The sequence below is a fragment of the Macaca mulatta genome, chromosome 1 (assembly GCF_049350105.2).
Source record: "Macaca mulatta isolate MMU2019108-1 chromosome 1, T2T-MMU8v2.0, whole genome shotgun sequence".
Classification (NCBI taxonomy): Eukaryota; Metazoa; Chordata; class Mammalia; order Primates; family Cercopithecidae; genus Macaca; species Macaca mulatta.
The window spans coordinates 185,517,097-185,534,501 of NC_133406.1; the positions used below are offsets into that span (position 1 = coordinate 185,517,097).

Consider the following 17,405-nt stretch of genomic DNA (forward strand, 5'->3'; position numbering starts at 1 on the left):
TGAGCGTCTTATCTTGTACTTGTTGGCTATTCTTATATCTTCTTTGGAGAAACATCTATTTTAAGACCTTTGCTCATTTTTAAATTGGATTATTTGTTGTGGAATTCTTTATATATCCTGAATATTGATCCCTTGTCAGATAATACGATATGCAGATATTTTCTCCCAATCTGTGGGTTGTCTTTTAGCTCTCTTGATGGTGTCCTATGTATGTATTTTGTCTTCAGTTGCCTGGAAATTATGGCCAAATCCTATGTTACGAAGTTTTCCCCATTTTCTTCTAAGGGTTTTATAGTTTTAGTTCTTACATTTAGGTATTTGATTCATTTCGAGTTTAGTTTTGCATATGGTGTAAGGTAAGGGTCTGACTTCATTCATTCTTTTCCATGTGAATATCCAGTTTTCCCAGTGCTGCTTTTTAAAAATACTATCCTTTCCCCATTGAATGGTTTTGGTGCCCTTGATGAAAATCAGGACCATATGTTTGAGTTCTGTATTGCTATTCCATTGGTCTATATGTCTGTCTTTATACCAGTATAACACTGTTTTGATTACCATAGTATTGTACTAAGTTTGAAATCAGGAAGTATGAGTCTTTCAACCTTGTTCCTCTTTTTCAGGATTGATTTGGCTACTTGGAGAGTCCATGTGAATTTTAAAATGGGTTTTTCTGTTTTTGCAAATGTCTTTGGGATTTTCATAGAGATTTCATTGAACCTGTAGGTGACTTTGAATAGTAATGACATCTTAACAAGATTTTGTCTTTCAATCCTTGAACACAAGATGTCTTTTCATTATGTCATCTTTAATTTCTTTCAGCAATGTTTGTAGTTTTCACTGTACAAGTCTTTGGTTTCCTTAAGTTGGTTCCTAAGTATTTTACTGTTTTTGATGCTATTGTAGGTGGAATTGTTGATTTCTTTTTCAGTTTGTTCATTGTCAGTGTAAGAAACACAACTGATTTTTGTGTTGATTTTGTATGCTGCAACTTCGCTGAATTTATTAGTTCTAACAGTTTCTTTTGCAGAAACTTTAGGGCTTTCCATATATAGTAACATGTCATCTGTTAACAGATAATTTTACTCCCTTTTCAATTTGGATGTCTTTTATTTCTTTTTCTTGCCTAATTGCTCTGGCTGAAACCTTCAACACTATGTTGAATAGAAGTGGTAAAAGTGGGCATCCTTGTTTCTGCTGTTAGGATAAATACTTTCAGTCATTCAGCATTGAGTATGTTAGCTGTGGGTTTTTCATATCTGACTTTATTATGTTGAGGTAGTTCCCTTCTATTTGTAGTTTGTTAAGTGTTTTTATCATGAAAATGGGTTAAATTTTATCAAATGCTTTTTCTGCTTTGATTGAAATAATCGTGTAGGTCTTTTTCTTTCTTTCCCTTAATATGGGATTACATTGATTTTTGTACCCTGGACCATACTTGAATTCCAGGAGTCAATCCCACTTGTTCATGGGGTGTAATCCTTTAAATGCACTGCTTTGGTTTGATAGTATTTTGTTCAGGATTTTTGCATTAGCATTCATAAAGGATATTGGTCTGTAGTTTTCTTGTGGTGTCTTTTTCTCACTTTTGTGTCAGGGTAATACTGGTGTCATAGAATGAGTTAGGAAATGTTACCTCCTCTTCAGTTTTTTGAAAGAGCTTGAGAAGACTTGGTGGTAATTCTTTAAATATTTGGTAGAATTCACCAGTGAAGCCATCTGGTCCAGGGTTTTTCTTTGTTGGGAGTTTTTGGTTTGTTTGTTTTTTTTTTGTTTTTTTTTTTTTGGATTACCAATTCAGTCTCCTTGCTGAATAGATTTGTTTACCTTTTCTGTTTCTTCTGATTCAATCGTGGTAGGTTTTGTGTTTCTAGGAATTTGTCCACTTCATCTAGGTTAATTTGTTGGCATACAGTTGCTTATGGTACTCTCTTATATCCTGTTCATTTCTATAAAATTGGTAGTTACGTACCCACTTCCATTTCTGAGTTTAGTAATTTGATCCTTCTGCCTTTTTTGTCTTAGTCTACCTAAAGATTTGTTGGTTTTGTTGATCTTTTCAAAGAGCCAACTTTTGATTTCACTGATTTTTTTTTTCTTTTTGGTATTTTTTTTTATCATTCTTTATTTCCACTCTAATCTTTACTCATTTCTTTCCTTCTACTAGCTTTAAGTTTGGTTTGTTCTTCTTTTTCTAGTTCCTTAGGTGTAAAGTTAGGTTGTCAGTTGGATCCTTTTCTTGTTTTTAATGTAAGCATTTATTTTAATTATACTTTAAGTTCTGGGATAAATGTGCAGAACATGCAGGTTTGTTACATAGGTATACACATGCCATAGTGGTTTGCTGCACCCATCAACCCGTCATCTACATTAGGTATTTCTCTTAATGCTGTCCCTCCCCTAGCCCGCCACCACTGCCCCCAATAGGCCCCGGTGTGTGGTGTTCCCCTCCCTGTGTCATGTGTTCTCATTGTTCAGCTCCCACTTATGAGTGAGAATATGCAGTGCTTGGTTTTCTGTTCTTGTGTTAGTTTGCTGAGACTGATGGTTTCCAGCTTCATCTGTGTCACTGCAAAGGACATGAACTCATCCCTTTTTATGGCCACATAGTGTTCCATGGTGTATATGTGCCACATTTTCTTTATCCAGTCTATCATTGATGGGCATTTGGGTTGGTTCCAAGTCTTTGCTATTGTGAACAGTGCCTCAGTAACCACACGTGTGTATGTGTCTTTATAGTAAAATTATTTATAATCCTTTGGGTATATATCCAGTAATGGGATTGCTGGGTCAAATGGTATTTCTAGTTCTAGATCCTTAAGGAATTGCCACACTGTCTCCACAATGGTTGAACTAATTTACACTTCCACCAACAGTGTAAAAGTGTTTCTCTACATCCTCTCCAGCATCTGTTGTTTCCTGATTTTTAATGATCGCCATTCTAACTGATGTGAGATGGTATCTCATTGCAGTTTTGATTTGCATTTCTCTGCAGTGATGATGAGCTTTTTTTCATGTTTGTTGACCACTTCTTTTGAGAAATATCTATTCATATCCTTTGCCCACTTTTAGATGGAGTTGTTTTATTCTTGTAAGTTTGTTTAAGTTCTTTGTAGATTCTGGATATTAGCCCTTTGTCAGATGGATAGACTGCAAAAATGTTCTCCCATTCTGTAGGTTGCCTGTTCATTCTGATGATAGTTTCTTTTGCTGTGCAGAAACTCTTTTGTTTAATTATATCCCGTTTGTCAGTTTTGGCTTTTGTTGCCATTGCTTTTGGTGTTTTAGTAATGAAGTCCTTGCCCATGCCTGTGTCCTGAATGGTATTGCCTAGGTTTTCTTCTAGAGTTTTTATGGTTTTAGGTCTTACGTTTAAGTCTTTAATCCATCTTGAGCTAATTTTTGTATAAGGTGTAAGGAAGGGGCCGAGTTTCAGTTTTCAGCATAGAGCTAGTCAGTTTTCCCAACACCATTTATTAAATAGGGAATCATTTCCCCATTGCTTATTTTTGTCATGTTTGTCAAAGATCAGATGGTTGTAGTAGATGTGTGGTGTTATTTTTGAGGCCTCTGTTCTCTTCCATTCGTTTATAAATCTGTGTTGGTACAGTACCATGCTGTTTTGATTGCTGTAGCCTTTTGGTGTAGTTTGAAGTCAGGTAGCATGATGCCTTCAGCTTTGTTCTTTTTGCTTAGGATTGTCTTGGCTATACAGGTTCTTTTTTGGTTCCATATGAAATTTAAAGTAGTTTTCTCTAATTCTGTGAAGAAAGTCAGTGGTAGCTTGATAGGGATAGCATTGAATCTATAAATTACTTTGGGCAGTATGGCCATTTTCACAATATTGATTATTCCTATGCACGAGCATGGAATGTTTTTCCATTTGTTTGCGTCCTCTCTTATTTCCTGAGCAGTGGTTTGTAGTTCTCCTTGAAAAAGTCCTTCATATGCCTTGTAAGTTGTATTCCTAGGTATTTTATTCTGTTTGTAGTAATTGTGAATGGGAGTTCACTCATGATTTGGCTCTCTGTTTGTCTGTTATTGGTGTGTAGGAATGCTTGTGATTTTTGCACATTGATTTTGTATCCTGAGACTTTGCTGAAGTTGCTTATCAGCTTAAGGAGATTTTGGCCCAAGAGCAGATGGGGTTTTCTAAATATAGAATCATGTCATCTGCAGACAGAGACAATTTGACTTCCTGTCTTCCTATTTGAATACCCTTTATTTCTTTCTCTTGCCTGATTGCCCTGGCCAGAACTTCCAATACAATGTTAAAGAAGAGTGGTGAGAGAGGTCATCCTTGTCTTGTGCCAGTTTTCAAAGGGAATGCTTCCAACTTTTGCCCATTCAGTATGATATTGGCTATGGGTTTGTCATAAATAGCTCTTACTATATTTGAGATACGTTCCATCAATACCTAGTTTATTGCATATGTTAAACCAGCCTTGCTTCCCAGGGATGAAGCCGACTTGATCGTGGTGGATAGCTTTTTGATGTGCTGCTGGATTCAGTTTGCCAGTATTTTATTGAGGATTTTCACATCAATGTCATCAGGGATATTGGCCCGAAATTTTCTTTTTTTGTTGTGTCTCTGCCAGGTTTTGGTATCAGGATGATGCTGGCCTCATAAAATGAGTTAGGGAGGAGTCCCTCTTTTTCTCTTGTTTGGAATAGTTTCAGAAGGAATGGTACCAGCTCCTCTTTGTACGTCTGGTAGAATTCAGCTGTGAATCCATCTGGTCCTGGGCTTTTTTTTTGGTTGGTAGGCTTTGGTTGAGGCATACCAAATTGAGGTTGGTATGCCTCAATTTCAGAACTTGTTATTGGTCTATTCAGGGATTCAACTTTTTCTTGGTTTAGTCTTGGGAGGGTGTATGTGTTTAGGAATTTATCCATTTCTTCTAGATTTTCTAGTTTATTTACATAGAGGTGTTTATAGTATTCTCTGATGGTAGTTTGTATTTCTGTGGGATCAGTGGCGATATATCCTTTATCATTTTTTGTTGTGTCTATTTGATTCTTCTCTCTTTTCTTCTTAATCTGGCTAGTGGTCTAGGAATATTTACCAAGCAAATGGAAAGCAAAAAAAAAAAGCAGGGGTTGCAATCCTAGTCTCTGATAAAACAGACTTTAAACCAACAAAGGTCAGAAAAAGACAAAGAAGGACATTACACAGTGGTAAAGAGATCAATGCAACAAAAAGAGCTAACTATCCTAGATATATATGCACCCAATACAAGAGCACCCAGATTCATAAAGCAAGTTCTTAGAGACCTACAAAGAGACTTAGACTCCCACACAATAATAGTAGGAGACTTGAACACCCCACTGTCAGTATTAGATCAATGAGACAGAAAATTAATAAGAATATTCAGGACTTGAACTCAGCTCTGGACCAAGCAGACCTAATAGACATCTACAGAACTCTCCACCCCAAATCAACAGAATATACATTCTTTTCAGCACCACATTGCACTTGTTCTAAAATTGACCACATAATTGGAAGTAAAACACTCCTCAGCAGAAGAATGGAAATTGTAACAATCTCTCAGACCACAGTGCAATCAAATTAGAACTCAGGATTGAGAAACTCACTCAAAATCGCACAACTACATGGAAACTGAACAACCTGCTCCTGAATGACTACTGGGTAAATAATGAAATTAAGGCAGAAATAAATAAGTTCTGTGAAACCAATGAGAACAAAGACACAACGTACCAGAATCTCTGGGACACAGCTAAAGCAGTGTTTAGAGGCAAATTTATAGCACTAAATGCCCACAGGAGAAAGCAGGAAAGATCTAAAATCAACACCCTAACATCACAGTTAAAAGAACTAGAGAAGCAAGAGCAAACAAATTCAGAAGCTAGCAGAAGACAAGAAATAACTAAGATCAGAGCAGAACTGAAGAAGACAGTGACATGAAGAACTTTTCAAAAAATCAGTGATTCAAGGAGCTGATTTTTTGAAAAGATTAACGAAATAAATGTAAGCATTTATAGCTATGAATTTCCATCTCATAACACTTTTGATATTTCCCATAATTTTTGGCAAGTTGTATTTTTGTTTTCATTTGTCTTAATATATTTTCTAATTTCCCTTCTGGTTTCTTTGATCCATTCTTGACTTTTTTTTAATACCTCTGTTTTCTAGATACAATATGTATAATCTATAGAATTTCTCAAATTTAGTTATAATTTTATCTGTTGTTTGCAAGTCTTTATTACAGGATTAAATGTGTGTATAAACACTTGTTATATTCTCATTCACTTTCTAATATACAGAGATTTCTGGCCCCCATATCCAGGCTTCTACATAAATATTATTTTGAAACATTTAACCTTCTGTTTTAACATTCCAAATGTCTAAGAAAGAAGTCAACATTTTGGTTTCTGAGATAAGGTCATTGTGAGTGACTTAGAAATGTTAAAAATTCAGCCAAAACTTAAAAATTATGTTATAGTTTACCATCAAGATTTAAGCTGAATTAGACATTAGCTGTATATTTCTGGTAATAAAAAATAATTCTTTAGTGATATTTCAGAGAATGGCTTCCCCCAGTAAACATATGAATTAAAAGCTGTAGAAATTTCTTCTTTTGTCTTTGTATACTTTTTACTTTAGAATTCCAACTTTTCCTGGTTAAAATTTTTCTAAACAGACGAACTTTTTATTTGAAAGACAAATGATTCTTCAGTATAAATGTTTAAGCCATTTTTTAAGAAGTTAAAGCTATTGTGCTTATACTTGTAAGCCAGTTTACTTAAGTACATGTTAATTTTTTATTTAATATTAAGTTCCTCTAAGTTTTACGAAAGAAGCAGAAAGCATTAGACGAGAATTTTAACATACACTCTTAAAGAATCCTTAAAAATATGTTGAAGGTAGAGCTTTTTAATTTCACATCAAACTGAATCTTTAATTATATGTTTGCATAATTTAAAAAATTACATCTCACAGCTTTTTTTAATGCCCAAGTTTGGTACATATTTTCTCCCTCAGTAGTATGATGATGATAGTTGCATGCTAAATACCAGGAAAAAAAAAACCAGTATGGTGATAATAATAGCAGTTACCATGGGCCAAGTATATGCCACACAGCATACTAAACTGCTTATGTATGTTTTTCTTTTAATCCTCAGACTGGCCTAATGAGTTTGGCAGTTTTATTGTCTTCATTTTTTATAACTATAATTCTTGGTTCATTATATATTCTCCTCATTAGTTTGTGCTTGAACCTTTTCTACATGTTTGTGTATATGCATCTGTTTTTTATTTCCAATACTATAGTAAGCGTTTTAGAAGTTAAAATACTAAAAGTTAAAAGTGTAATAGTTGTCCATGGGGCATCCAGCTGCTATAAGTACGGGAGCCAGGTTTAAAACCCATTTGTGTCTGATTCTAAAACCTGTGCTGTTCACTACTATAATTGCAGAAAAAGCTGCTTTGATCATCCTCTGTAAAATAGTTTCCCTGTGTCTTTCTCTTCTTACTCTGCTCTATTTTTCTTCTTAGTGCATATTACCACTTGACAAATGTGTATATTTCTGATTTGTTGTTTGTCTCCCTTCTTAATTTCACTGATCTCCCAAAACAGTTCCAGGCATTTGTAGGTGCTTAGCAGATACAGGTTGAAATGTAAATGAATGAAATGAGTGTATTATGTATGCAGTCAGTACATTTATTATTTTAAGATGTGATAGATTTAATGTTTCCCTCTCTTTACACTGTTATTTCTATTACTATATTTGCATTAGTAAAATCAATATACTTCTTGCTAAAATATAGAATTTGAATTAATATGAAAGTGGTATGCTTATGAAACTTGTTTTATGAACTTGTTCTTACAAGGAAAATACTTTTTATTTTCAAATCAGCCTCTTATTAGTAACTGAAACCTTTCTGTTTTTTAGACTGTTATCTCAGTGTATGGAGTATTTTGATTTGAGATGCCAGTTATTAGATGATCTGACAAGTAAGTAAATGACTAATATGTAGGGGAGAGGGACTGGGGAAGAGTAGAAGAGAAAGTCACATGGACATTTCTAAGTATAATTTACATATCTCAGGTGTAAATAAAATTACAGTTATTGTCTGAAGTTGAACCTTGTTTTCTTGAAAATAGCGTATAAACCTATGTACCAGTGAGCTCTTCTTCTGTTACATAACCAGTCATTAATGAATTGAGAAAATTTGTTGATTTTTAAATTGTCTAAGGCTCATATTTTAATTACACTGATACAAAACTATTATGAAGGGTCTTTCTCTCCAGTGTAGTCTGTTATAATTTTAAAGGTTGATTGTCGAAGGAAAGAGGGACTCTTTATTGCAGCATGTTGATAGTGTTAGAAGTCAGTTCATTAGTGTTACTTGTAAAGTATCACGGTTAGAAATTCTTTTGTTAGTGTGCTTAGATTTTAATTGTACTTACCCTTAAATAATGCAAATGTATGTTGCAATGCTCTGTGTAAATTTTAGTTCAGATCAAGAGTTTGTTCTCCACTCTTTACAGAGAATTTGCTTCAGCTTACAGGAAATTAATAAAATAAAAATCAGGATCCACAAAAATAGCAATTGGTAAAGAACGTCAAGGCCAGGAGGAAAAAAGATACCTCAGAATTAATTTGTGAGGTTCCTGAAAGCCAGAAGTAAAAAGAAAACAGCATATGGTTAGTTGTTCAGCATATGGTTAGAATGCCCTGTAAGAAGAAATAGAATAGTTTCTCAAAAGAAGCAAATCTCTTTCCCAGCACCTAAGTCTAAAAGAAATTTCATACAAAGGCCATCATGTAATGGACACATAAAGACAGTGACTAATAATCCTCAACAACATTTCTATGGTGGCAGATGCCTTCATCAGTTTCGTAAGTGTCTGTCAAAAACAGGAGGTGGCTGGGTGCAGTGGCTCATGCCTGTAATCATGGTACCTTGGGAGGCCAAGGCGGGCGGATCACTTGAGATCAGGAGTTTCAGACCAGCCTGGCCGACGTGGTGAAACCTTGTGTCTACCAAAAACACAAAAATCAGCCGGGCGTGGTGGCGTGTGTCTGTAATCCCAGCTGCTTGGGAGGCTGAAGCAGGAGAATCGCTTGAACCCGGGAGGTAGAGGTTGCAATGAGCCGAGATTGCACCACTGCACTCCAGCCTGGGTTACAGAGCAAGACAAAGTCTCCAAAAAATAAAAAAGAAAAACAGGCCACATTGCTCTGAGCAATGCAGTGGAATTGGTTTCGTGAAGAGGGAGTTAATACAGTGTGAGAGAAGATCTGTTGTATCTAGCGAAGTGGGTGGACTACATGTCCATCTGACAGTCTCACGTAACACTGGTTTTCACCCAGGCTCCCAGGGAAAGCTGACCAGCAGCCATCCAGGCTTTGCTTTCTGCTCTGCAGCAAGGACAGGAATCATGAGTTGGCTACACAAATGCAACTTTGAAATGAATGAATGAGTTTTTATTGTAGACCTTCCCTGTGTTGTTGAGTGATAAATGAGGGACCCAGGATCTCTTGTTAAGATCTTGGGAGGTGAGGGGAATTAATTCTCAGGTAATAACATGTCTTGAAACAAACAATATTTGCCATTTCTGGAGTGTTTTCCATAAGCCAGTGCCTACACTAGCACTAAGCCAGTGCCTACACAGTGCCGACACAGCACCCTGCCGTGTAGGTGCTGGTCTCTTTGCATAAATAAGGAAAGAAGATCACACAGTAAGTGGTAGACATAGGGTTTGTATCTGGTCCCAGTCCAGCTCTGACTGACCCTAAAGCGTCCTTCACTTCACTGTGTGGAGACCCTGCTTGCTTCTCACTAGTACAGTGGAAGAAGACATAATCACTCTTCCTCTCCTCCCCAGTCTCAATTTCCAATGTGAAATTGTGCTTTAAGTCCTTGTTTGAAGGGGCAAGTGAAATACATAATACAAAAGAACAGAGTAGTTCTCAGGAGTTTGGCACATTGTTTAGAAACCTGGACTCTGGCAGCTGTACTTCTGACCTCATTGTCCTTTGCTGAACTCAGCCCTCCCTTGGTTCAGGTAATACTGCAGGAGTGTTGATTCTCCTCGTACTCTTCTACCCCTTCTTTCTCTAGAAGATTTTGTTTCCTGGGACTTCTGCTACCCCCCACCAAACCAGGAGCTCCTTCAGAGCGGGATTTGTCTCCCTTATCTTACAGCCTCAGCATGTGGCACAGTGACCTGCACAGAGGAGGCAACCAATAAGTAGTTTATGAATGAGGGTGCCTTCATTCCCTGTGGGCAGCAGCTGTCGCCTACTATTTGTTAATGACAGTTTTGTGGGGTTTTTTGTTTGTTTGTTTTGTTTATTTTTTGAGACAGAGTCTTGCTGTTTTCACCTAGGCTGGAGTGCAGTGGCATGATCTCAGCTCACTGCAACCTCTGCTTCCTGGGTTCAAGCAATTCTCCTGCCCCAGCCTCCTGAGTAGCTGGGACTACAGACATGCACCACCATGCCCTTCTAATTTTTGTATTTTTAGTAGAGACGGGGTTTCACCATGCTGGCCAGGCTGGTCTCGAACTCCTGACCTCGTGAACCGCCCACCTCAGCCTCCCAAAGTGCTGGGATTACAGATGTGAGCCAGCAGCCCCGGCCTTAATGATAGTTTTTTAAAGATCTATGAAATAAAAAATCGGGGCTTGACTTTGCTTACTTCAATTCAAGACTTTGACTGCTTGACGTTGCTTACTTTAGTTCAAGACTTTGACTCCATAAAGGGAAATTCTTCTTAGTTTGTAATGGATTTTTTTTTTTCCTTCTTAGCTTCAGAAATGGAGCAGTTAAGGATCAGCCCAGCTACCATGCTTGAAGATGAGATTACTTGGCTGGATAACTTTGAACCTAATCGCACAGCTGAATGTGAGACCAGTGAAGCGGACAACATCTTACTGGCAGGGCACTTACGCCTCATCAAGACCCTTCTTTCACTCTGTGGGGCAGAAAAGGAAATGCTTGGTAATTATTGCTTCATCTTATATGGCAGATTCTTCAGTGCTCAATTATTGCCAGTGTGTGTAATTGGGAAAATAAGATAGATGCCAAGTGTTCCATGGAAAATTGACCCTTCACACAGTAGGAAATTGTCTGTTATTTTAGTGGCTAACAAATTTAAGGTGTACTTTACCCGTGTCATTAAACAACATAGAGAATGTTATAGCGTTCAAAATAGCTGGATCACATAACTTCCTAATACCAAATAAGAATTATAATTCAGGCCGGGCGCGGTGGCTCAAGCCTGTAATCCCAGCACTTTGGGAGGCTGAGACGGGCGGATCACGAGGTCAGGAGATCGAGACCATCCTGGCTAACACGGTGAAACCCCGTCTCTACTAAAAAAAAATACAAAAAAACTAGCCGGGCGAGGTGGCGGGCGCCTGTAGTCCCAGCTACTCGGGAGGCTGAGGCAGGAGAATGGCGTGAACCCAGGAGGCGGAGCTTGCAGTGAGCCGAGATCGCGCCACTGCACTCCAGTATGGGCAAGAGTGCCAGACTCCGCCTCAAAAAAAAAAAAAAAAAAAAAAAAATTATAATTCAAAGTATATTTTTCTCTTTTTGCTGTTAGATACTTTATAATACATAATTTACTGTCTGTCTTCTTTTAAGGGGGATTCTCATCTGAGGAGGCAGCCCCTAACCACCCCTGCCCTCCAGTGGTGGGGTACATATGAGGTTCTCCTAGGGTGCACATGTAATTTGTAAAAGATTATTCAGTATTATAAATTGTATTCAGAAGACAAATGAAAAATTAACTCTTTTATAACACAAACCAAGCTTTACAAAATATTCTCAGCTACTGGGAATATATAGAAAAGAGTGATTCTTAACCAGAGAGAGAAAGACATATCATTTTAAACTAAAGAGGCAAGATTTTAAAAGTTTCAGGAACCCTTATGTGGACTCCCCTATGCCCAGAGTAAAAACTATTCACTCAAACCATTCTGCCTTGTGGTGTTCTTGGCACTTGTGTTTCTAAAGTGAAAGCTTGACTCCTTTCACTGTATTGTAAGCCCATAAAGGAAAGCACCCTCACCTACCTATCTTTGTATTCTGTGCCCTTTGTATTCTACCCCACGAGCTTTGCCATGTAGTAAGTTCTCAAAAAATAAACATTAAATTAAACTAAATGCCCTGCTTTTGGCTAGCCTCAGGTACCTTTGCTGCTCTGATAAGAAAGCGCAAGATAGGATCTTTGAATTAAAATATATGTTCATCTTCAACATGCATATTATGCTCTATTCCAGGTTCATCACTCATTAAACCATTGTTAGATGACTTCCTTTTCCGAGCTTCTAGAATTATTTTAAATAGTCATTCTCCAGCTGGCAGTGCCGCCATCAGTCAACAGGACTTTCATCCAAAGTATGGAAAATGCACGTTGTGTTCAGTTTTGGTAAAAATTCTAATTTGAAACTTCAGTCCCAAAAGATTTTGTTAACTTGGAGTTTGTCTTCCATCTGTGAGTCTGTATATCCTATGTTATCCACTAAATGAAGAAATGCATGTGAAGGGGCTTAGCGTCAAGCCTGCCTGGCACATAGTAAGCATGGAGCAAGTGTGCTGGCACCATTATTATCATCAGAATGGAAGAACAAATAAAATGTGGCTAACTTGGTCAGTAACAAATTCCAAGAGAAATGAAGGTTATAAGAATTATGTCCAAAGTACAAGTAAATAGACTCTGAGTACAATCTTGAAGGTTTCTCAGGAGAAAACGATAGGTGCTTTAGTGCATGAACCTTGTCGTTTGCTGAGTGCTGGCTGTGTTCTGTTAACTACAACTGCTCATGATTTATTGCAGGAGTAATTTTGGAATCAAATTTTGTATTAGTTTTATGGATACGAATTTGAAATATCTCTTTGTAATGTTGACCCTACTAGAGTGGTATTTATACTCTTGCGGGTAGGAAGAAGAGGCAGAGCTACAAGCTGCTATTTCATTTGCTCCAAATCTAACTAACTTTGTTCCTTTCTTGTGAAAACCAGAGTTAATTGAGTAATCCTGAAGAAACTGATTTGCTATTTATAGTGAAAAGGGTTCCTGTACAATATCAGTGGTTATTGAAATGGACAAGGCATAATAAATAGTATTTTGTGGAATCCTAAGAGGTATCTTATCATGTATAAATATTTCTTTACGTAAAGTTGCCTCATTAGCAAAATCTGTTTTAGGTAAGAAAAAAAAGCAAAACCCTTCATTAGAACTCTTGGGGTGTTCCTCAGGCTGTGACTCCCATCCTCATTGCTATCCCAGCCCTGTTTTGGAAGATTTGGTGCTAGGTCTATGAGCATCTTTTATTAAAGCAGCAGAAACAAGTGAATATTTTAATTTTCAGTAAACACAAAGACATTTCTTTAGCTGTTTTATTATTAATAAAAGCAGTTCCTCCATAAATGAAGAAGGAAGGAGTGTTTTTATAAAAATCATATACAGTGCCTTGACTAAAAAACGAAGTATTTGTTCATCCCTCCCCATTGTACTGAATGGTGTTGATTTATCACAGTAACTCCCAGTCTTTTCCCACCAAAACCTTCAAGGAAGAAAGAGATTTAAAATACACAGAAACTCTTTTCAGAAGTAATGCTATTTTGTATCACAGTAACAAAGCAACTTTTAATGTTTAACCTGTGTAAATGGCACCTCCCTATTCTTTTCTTACTGTCCTTTGCAACCCTGAAGTTCAGATAAGAAGCAAAGGACAGTGCCAGCTCCATGGCCATTGTCCTCAGTGCCTGGTGTTGTGCTGGTCTAAAAGCCTCATAATCCCCCCCCCCTTAAATGCCTTCTACACTCCCTGAGTGTTTCACCCAGAGGTTGGCATCCTCTTTTCTGTGTATCCTTCTTAACCAGTGATCCCTCAGTAATGCAAGGTTAGCATTGGTTAAAGTGAGATATAATTGTCCGTCCCCAAAGTGATTTCTACTACAAGGCAGGCAGTGTAGAAAGCCTTTGATTTCATGCAGAATGCTTGCTAGTTATCTTTTGTGTCACTTTAAACGAATTGATTTGACAAGCTGTATTTCCGTTTCCATTTTTTCATAGAAAGTTCACATAAAATGTTTACGGCTATCTATTCTGATTTTTACAGCCTTCTTTTGCTGCCAGTTATATATTCAGATCTTAGGATGACAGCGATAAAATCTTTCTACATACCTATTTTATTTGAAAGACAGTTATTCCCATGTCATCTTTATTACAGAGTTCTCTTTACTCTTTCTCCTCCATTCTTGCTGATCCATTCATTAGATAAGACTCCTCTGATCATAAGTGAAAGAATTTTGCTACTTTATCATCAGGCCAAGAAGATAGTTATTAATTCCTTCTGTATTCATGACCTCTAGATTACTAGATGTCTGGGGTTAGACCTGACTTAAGTATGTTTATCCTCAAATTGGACAAATTGGAGCTCTTCTAATTCCAACTGTTGTTTTAGTTTAATGAGTAATTTAAGTAGACTATTCATTGTTGAAATTGACTTGTGTCTTGTTTGTAGGTGTAGTACAGCGAATAGCCGATTGGCAGCCTATGAAGTCCTTGTGATGTTGGCTGATAGTTCACCTTCAAATCTTCAAATTATTATAAAAGAACTGCTTTCTATGCATCACCAACCTGACCCTGCTCTTACCAAGGAGTTTGATGTAGGTTTTCTAGACCTTGATGAACTTAATTTTTTTAGAATGATCTCTTAAACATATAATTTTAAGACTGTATTTGCATTCTGCTGACCACAAAGAAAGTCAGTATTATTATTTTGCTTACTGTGTTCACATACTCAAATCAAGTATAAGCTATAGTATCACTCTAATATACTGAATATATTGTGAAATAGTATCCTTTTAATTAAAGAGGGAGAGACATTTTCAAGTTGCTTGGTAGTTATTCTAAAATAACTACCAAGTAAATAAGTAAAAAGTAGCATTCCAACCTATTTTTTGAGCAACTTTATGCTGGGCATAGGCCAGACCCTAGAGATACAAGTCAAGTAGACACTGGCTCTATCACAGTACAGCCTATGTTCAGTTAAATTCAATGAAGATTTATTGAGATTAGTATGTGCTAAGAGGCATATTTGGCTTTTGGAGCTCAAAAATGGAAATAGGATCCTAGCCCTCAAGCAGGTCAGTGTATAGTGAAAGAGGCCCATAAGCAGATAATTTCAGTATAATGTGATACGATACAAGATAGAGGTATGTCCGGAATGCTCTACTAACACAGAGAGGCACTTTACCACCAGCTCAGAAGGCTTCTTAGAGGAGATGAAACTTAAAATAGGGCCGTAAAAACTAGTGAGCCCGGTGAAGCAAGGTGGGAAAGTCATTCCATTCCAGTAATGCGAAGAATATGAACAAAGCTATGGAGCCATGAAATAGCTTAGTGTATGTTGGGATCTGCGAGAGGGAAGTATATTGCAGGTCCACTGGAGTACCAGACCAGAAATGGGAGGATGCTTTCAAAGCTGCCTTTTGTGTTCTCTAACATCACAGAAAACCAGACTTACCCTCTAGATGCCTGAGTTAAGTATTACAGAACAGAGGGGTTAGGTAGGAAAGGAAGTGGGGACAGATGTCCTAAATAGAGGGAATAGCACTTGGCAAAGACTTAGAAGTGTGGGCTGTCATAAATTGGAAATGGTTTTGATTGATCAAAATGGGTTTATAATGCTTTAGTTTGTAGGTTATGTGTTACTTTATATGCATTTATTTAATCAGATTTTTGAACTTTTTATGTTTTTCCTTACGCATAATGAAGGCAATATCTGTGTTAGATATTTATATTTTTAACACTGTTATAAACCAGTTTTTTTTAATCTATGCTTTGGACTACAAATAAATTTCGGTGTTAATTAGGTCTTAGAAATAATCCTGCTCTAAGTATATGTCTGATGTTATTGAAGAATAAGTAATACTTAGCAATTGCTTGAGGTCTAGAAGACCTACACATTTATGTCTGCTAGTTGGTTATTACATGGATGCAGATACTTGATATGTGCAGATAACATGATTCTGGTCATGGCATGAGAACCAAGATCTTGCTATAATAGCATTTCAAAGTGTAAAATTACAGTATCCTTTTCCACTTGGAGAAATGCCATGTTGAACTTTATCCACTATGCTTTTTCTGGATCATTTCTACCCCGAAAAGCTCTGTACTAGGGTCTATGTTATTTCAAAACACTTGTAAGTAAAATGGTAGGATAATCACCTATTTAATTATATGTTTACTGGAAAAAGTTTAATAGAAGAATGTTACCTTCTCTAAAAGGAATTACAATATGAGCCTTCTTTTACCATCCAGATTGGTCAGGATCCTTCATGGTAATCACTTCCTAGACTCACATTCCTTTTTTTCAGAGTACTACCTTAATTCATGAATATATATCAGGACATTTGCTTGATTATGCCTCTTTACCCTAATAGACTATAAGCGCCTTGAGATCAGGAGCCATGCACATTTCTGTTCTCTCTTATATCCCATGCACAGTGCCTGGCATATAGTAGGGTATTTAATCAATATTTGTTGAATGATAAGTGACTATATAAATAAACAAATATACACCTATCTGCCAGGTATTTTATGAATGAAAAAGCAACATTGAGATAGCAGTATTTGATAATTATATCGGCATCTGCAGAAGTACTTCATGAATATAGGTTTTTGCCAGCATAGCTTTCATAACATGCTGGATGGGTAAATCTGTGAATGTATCTCCCACATAGCTATAGTGTAAATGTGTCTGTGGCAGAGATGCTCATTCTCCTCCTCTGCTGTTTCTATTCCTCTCTTTCCCAGTACCTTCCCCCAGTGGATAGCAGGTCCAGTTCAGGGTTTGTGGGGCTGAGGAATGGTGGTGCAACTTGTTATATGAATGCAGTCTTCCAGCAGCTGTATATGCAACCTGGGCTCCCTGAGGTGATTTCCTTTTTCTGTCCTTTTTGGTATGATAGATAATATGTGCGTTACTTGAAAATTGTTTCATAGTTTTTTATTGCTTTTGGGGTTTGCTAAAACGAGACATGGCGATTCTTTAGTAGCTCCTGAGATGTGTAGAGACATGTTGTTTATAATCACACATTTTTATAAAGCTGCTGTTGTAATAAGCTGCCTGTATTACAGATGGACTTGGCCTAATGTGAATTTTGAACTCCAAAGTTGTTTTTAAATTATGTTCCATAAGGTTACAATTTTAGTATTTTAGAAATATATGGGGTCTACCATGAGCACTTTACAATAATATGGCAGTGGCTTGTAATATGGTAGTCAGTGGTTTTGAGAGTATTCCATGTGTATTGGGCTGCACTTATTACTAGACCAATTTTCATAATCAGAGCTTAAGGACATGATTTGTTCATAATTAAACCAGATAGAAATTACTGAAGTTAAATATCTGCAGCAT

At 36.9% G+C, this 17,405-nt stretch overlaps 1 protein-coding gene across 3 annotated transcripts in view; it reads left to right on the forward strand.

Moving 5' to 3' along the window:
* The window catches only part of USP24 (ubiquitin specific peptidase 24), a 148,445-nt gene that overhangs the window by 95,629 nt on the left and 35,411 nt on the right, over positions 1-17,405 (forward strand). For all 3 annotated transcript variants that reach the window (XR_013401708.1, XM_015140361.3, XM_015140366.3), the window contains exons 39-43: positions 7,912-7,973; positions 10,777-10,968; positions 12,255-12,372; positions 14,505-14,649; positions 16,802-16,921. Coding sequence is in view for 2 of the 3 variants with exons in the window: in XM_015140361.3 (XP_014995847.2) it covers positions 7,912-7,973; positions 10,777-10,968; positions 12,255-12,372; positions 14,505-14,649; positions 16,802-16,921 (637 nt within the window). In the remaining variant the exon portion in view is untranslated. The remainder of the gene's footprint in view (positions 1-7,911; positions 7,974-10,776; positions 10,969-12,254; positions 12,373-14,504; positions 14,650-16,801; positions 16,922-17,405) is intronic.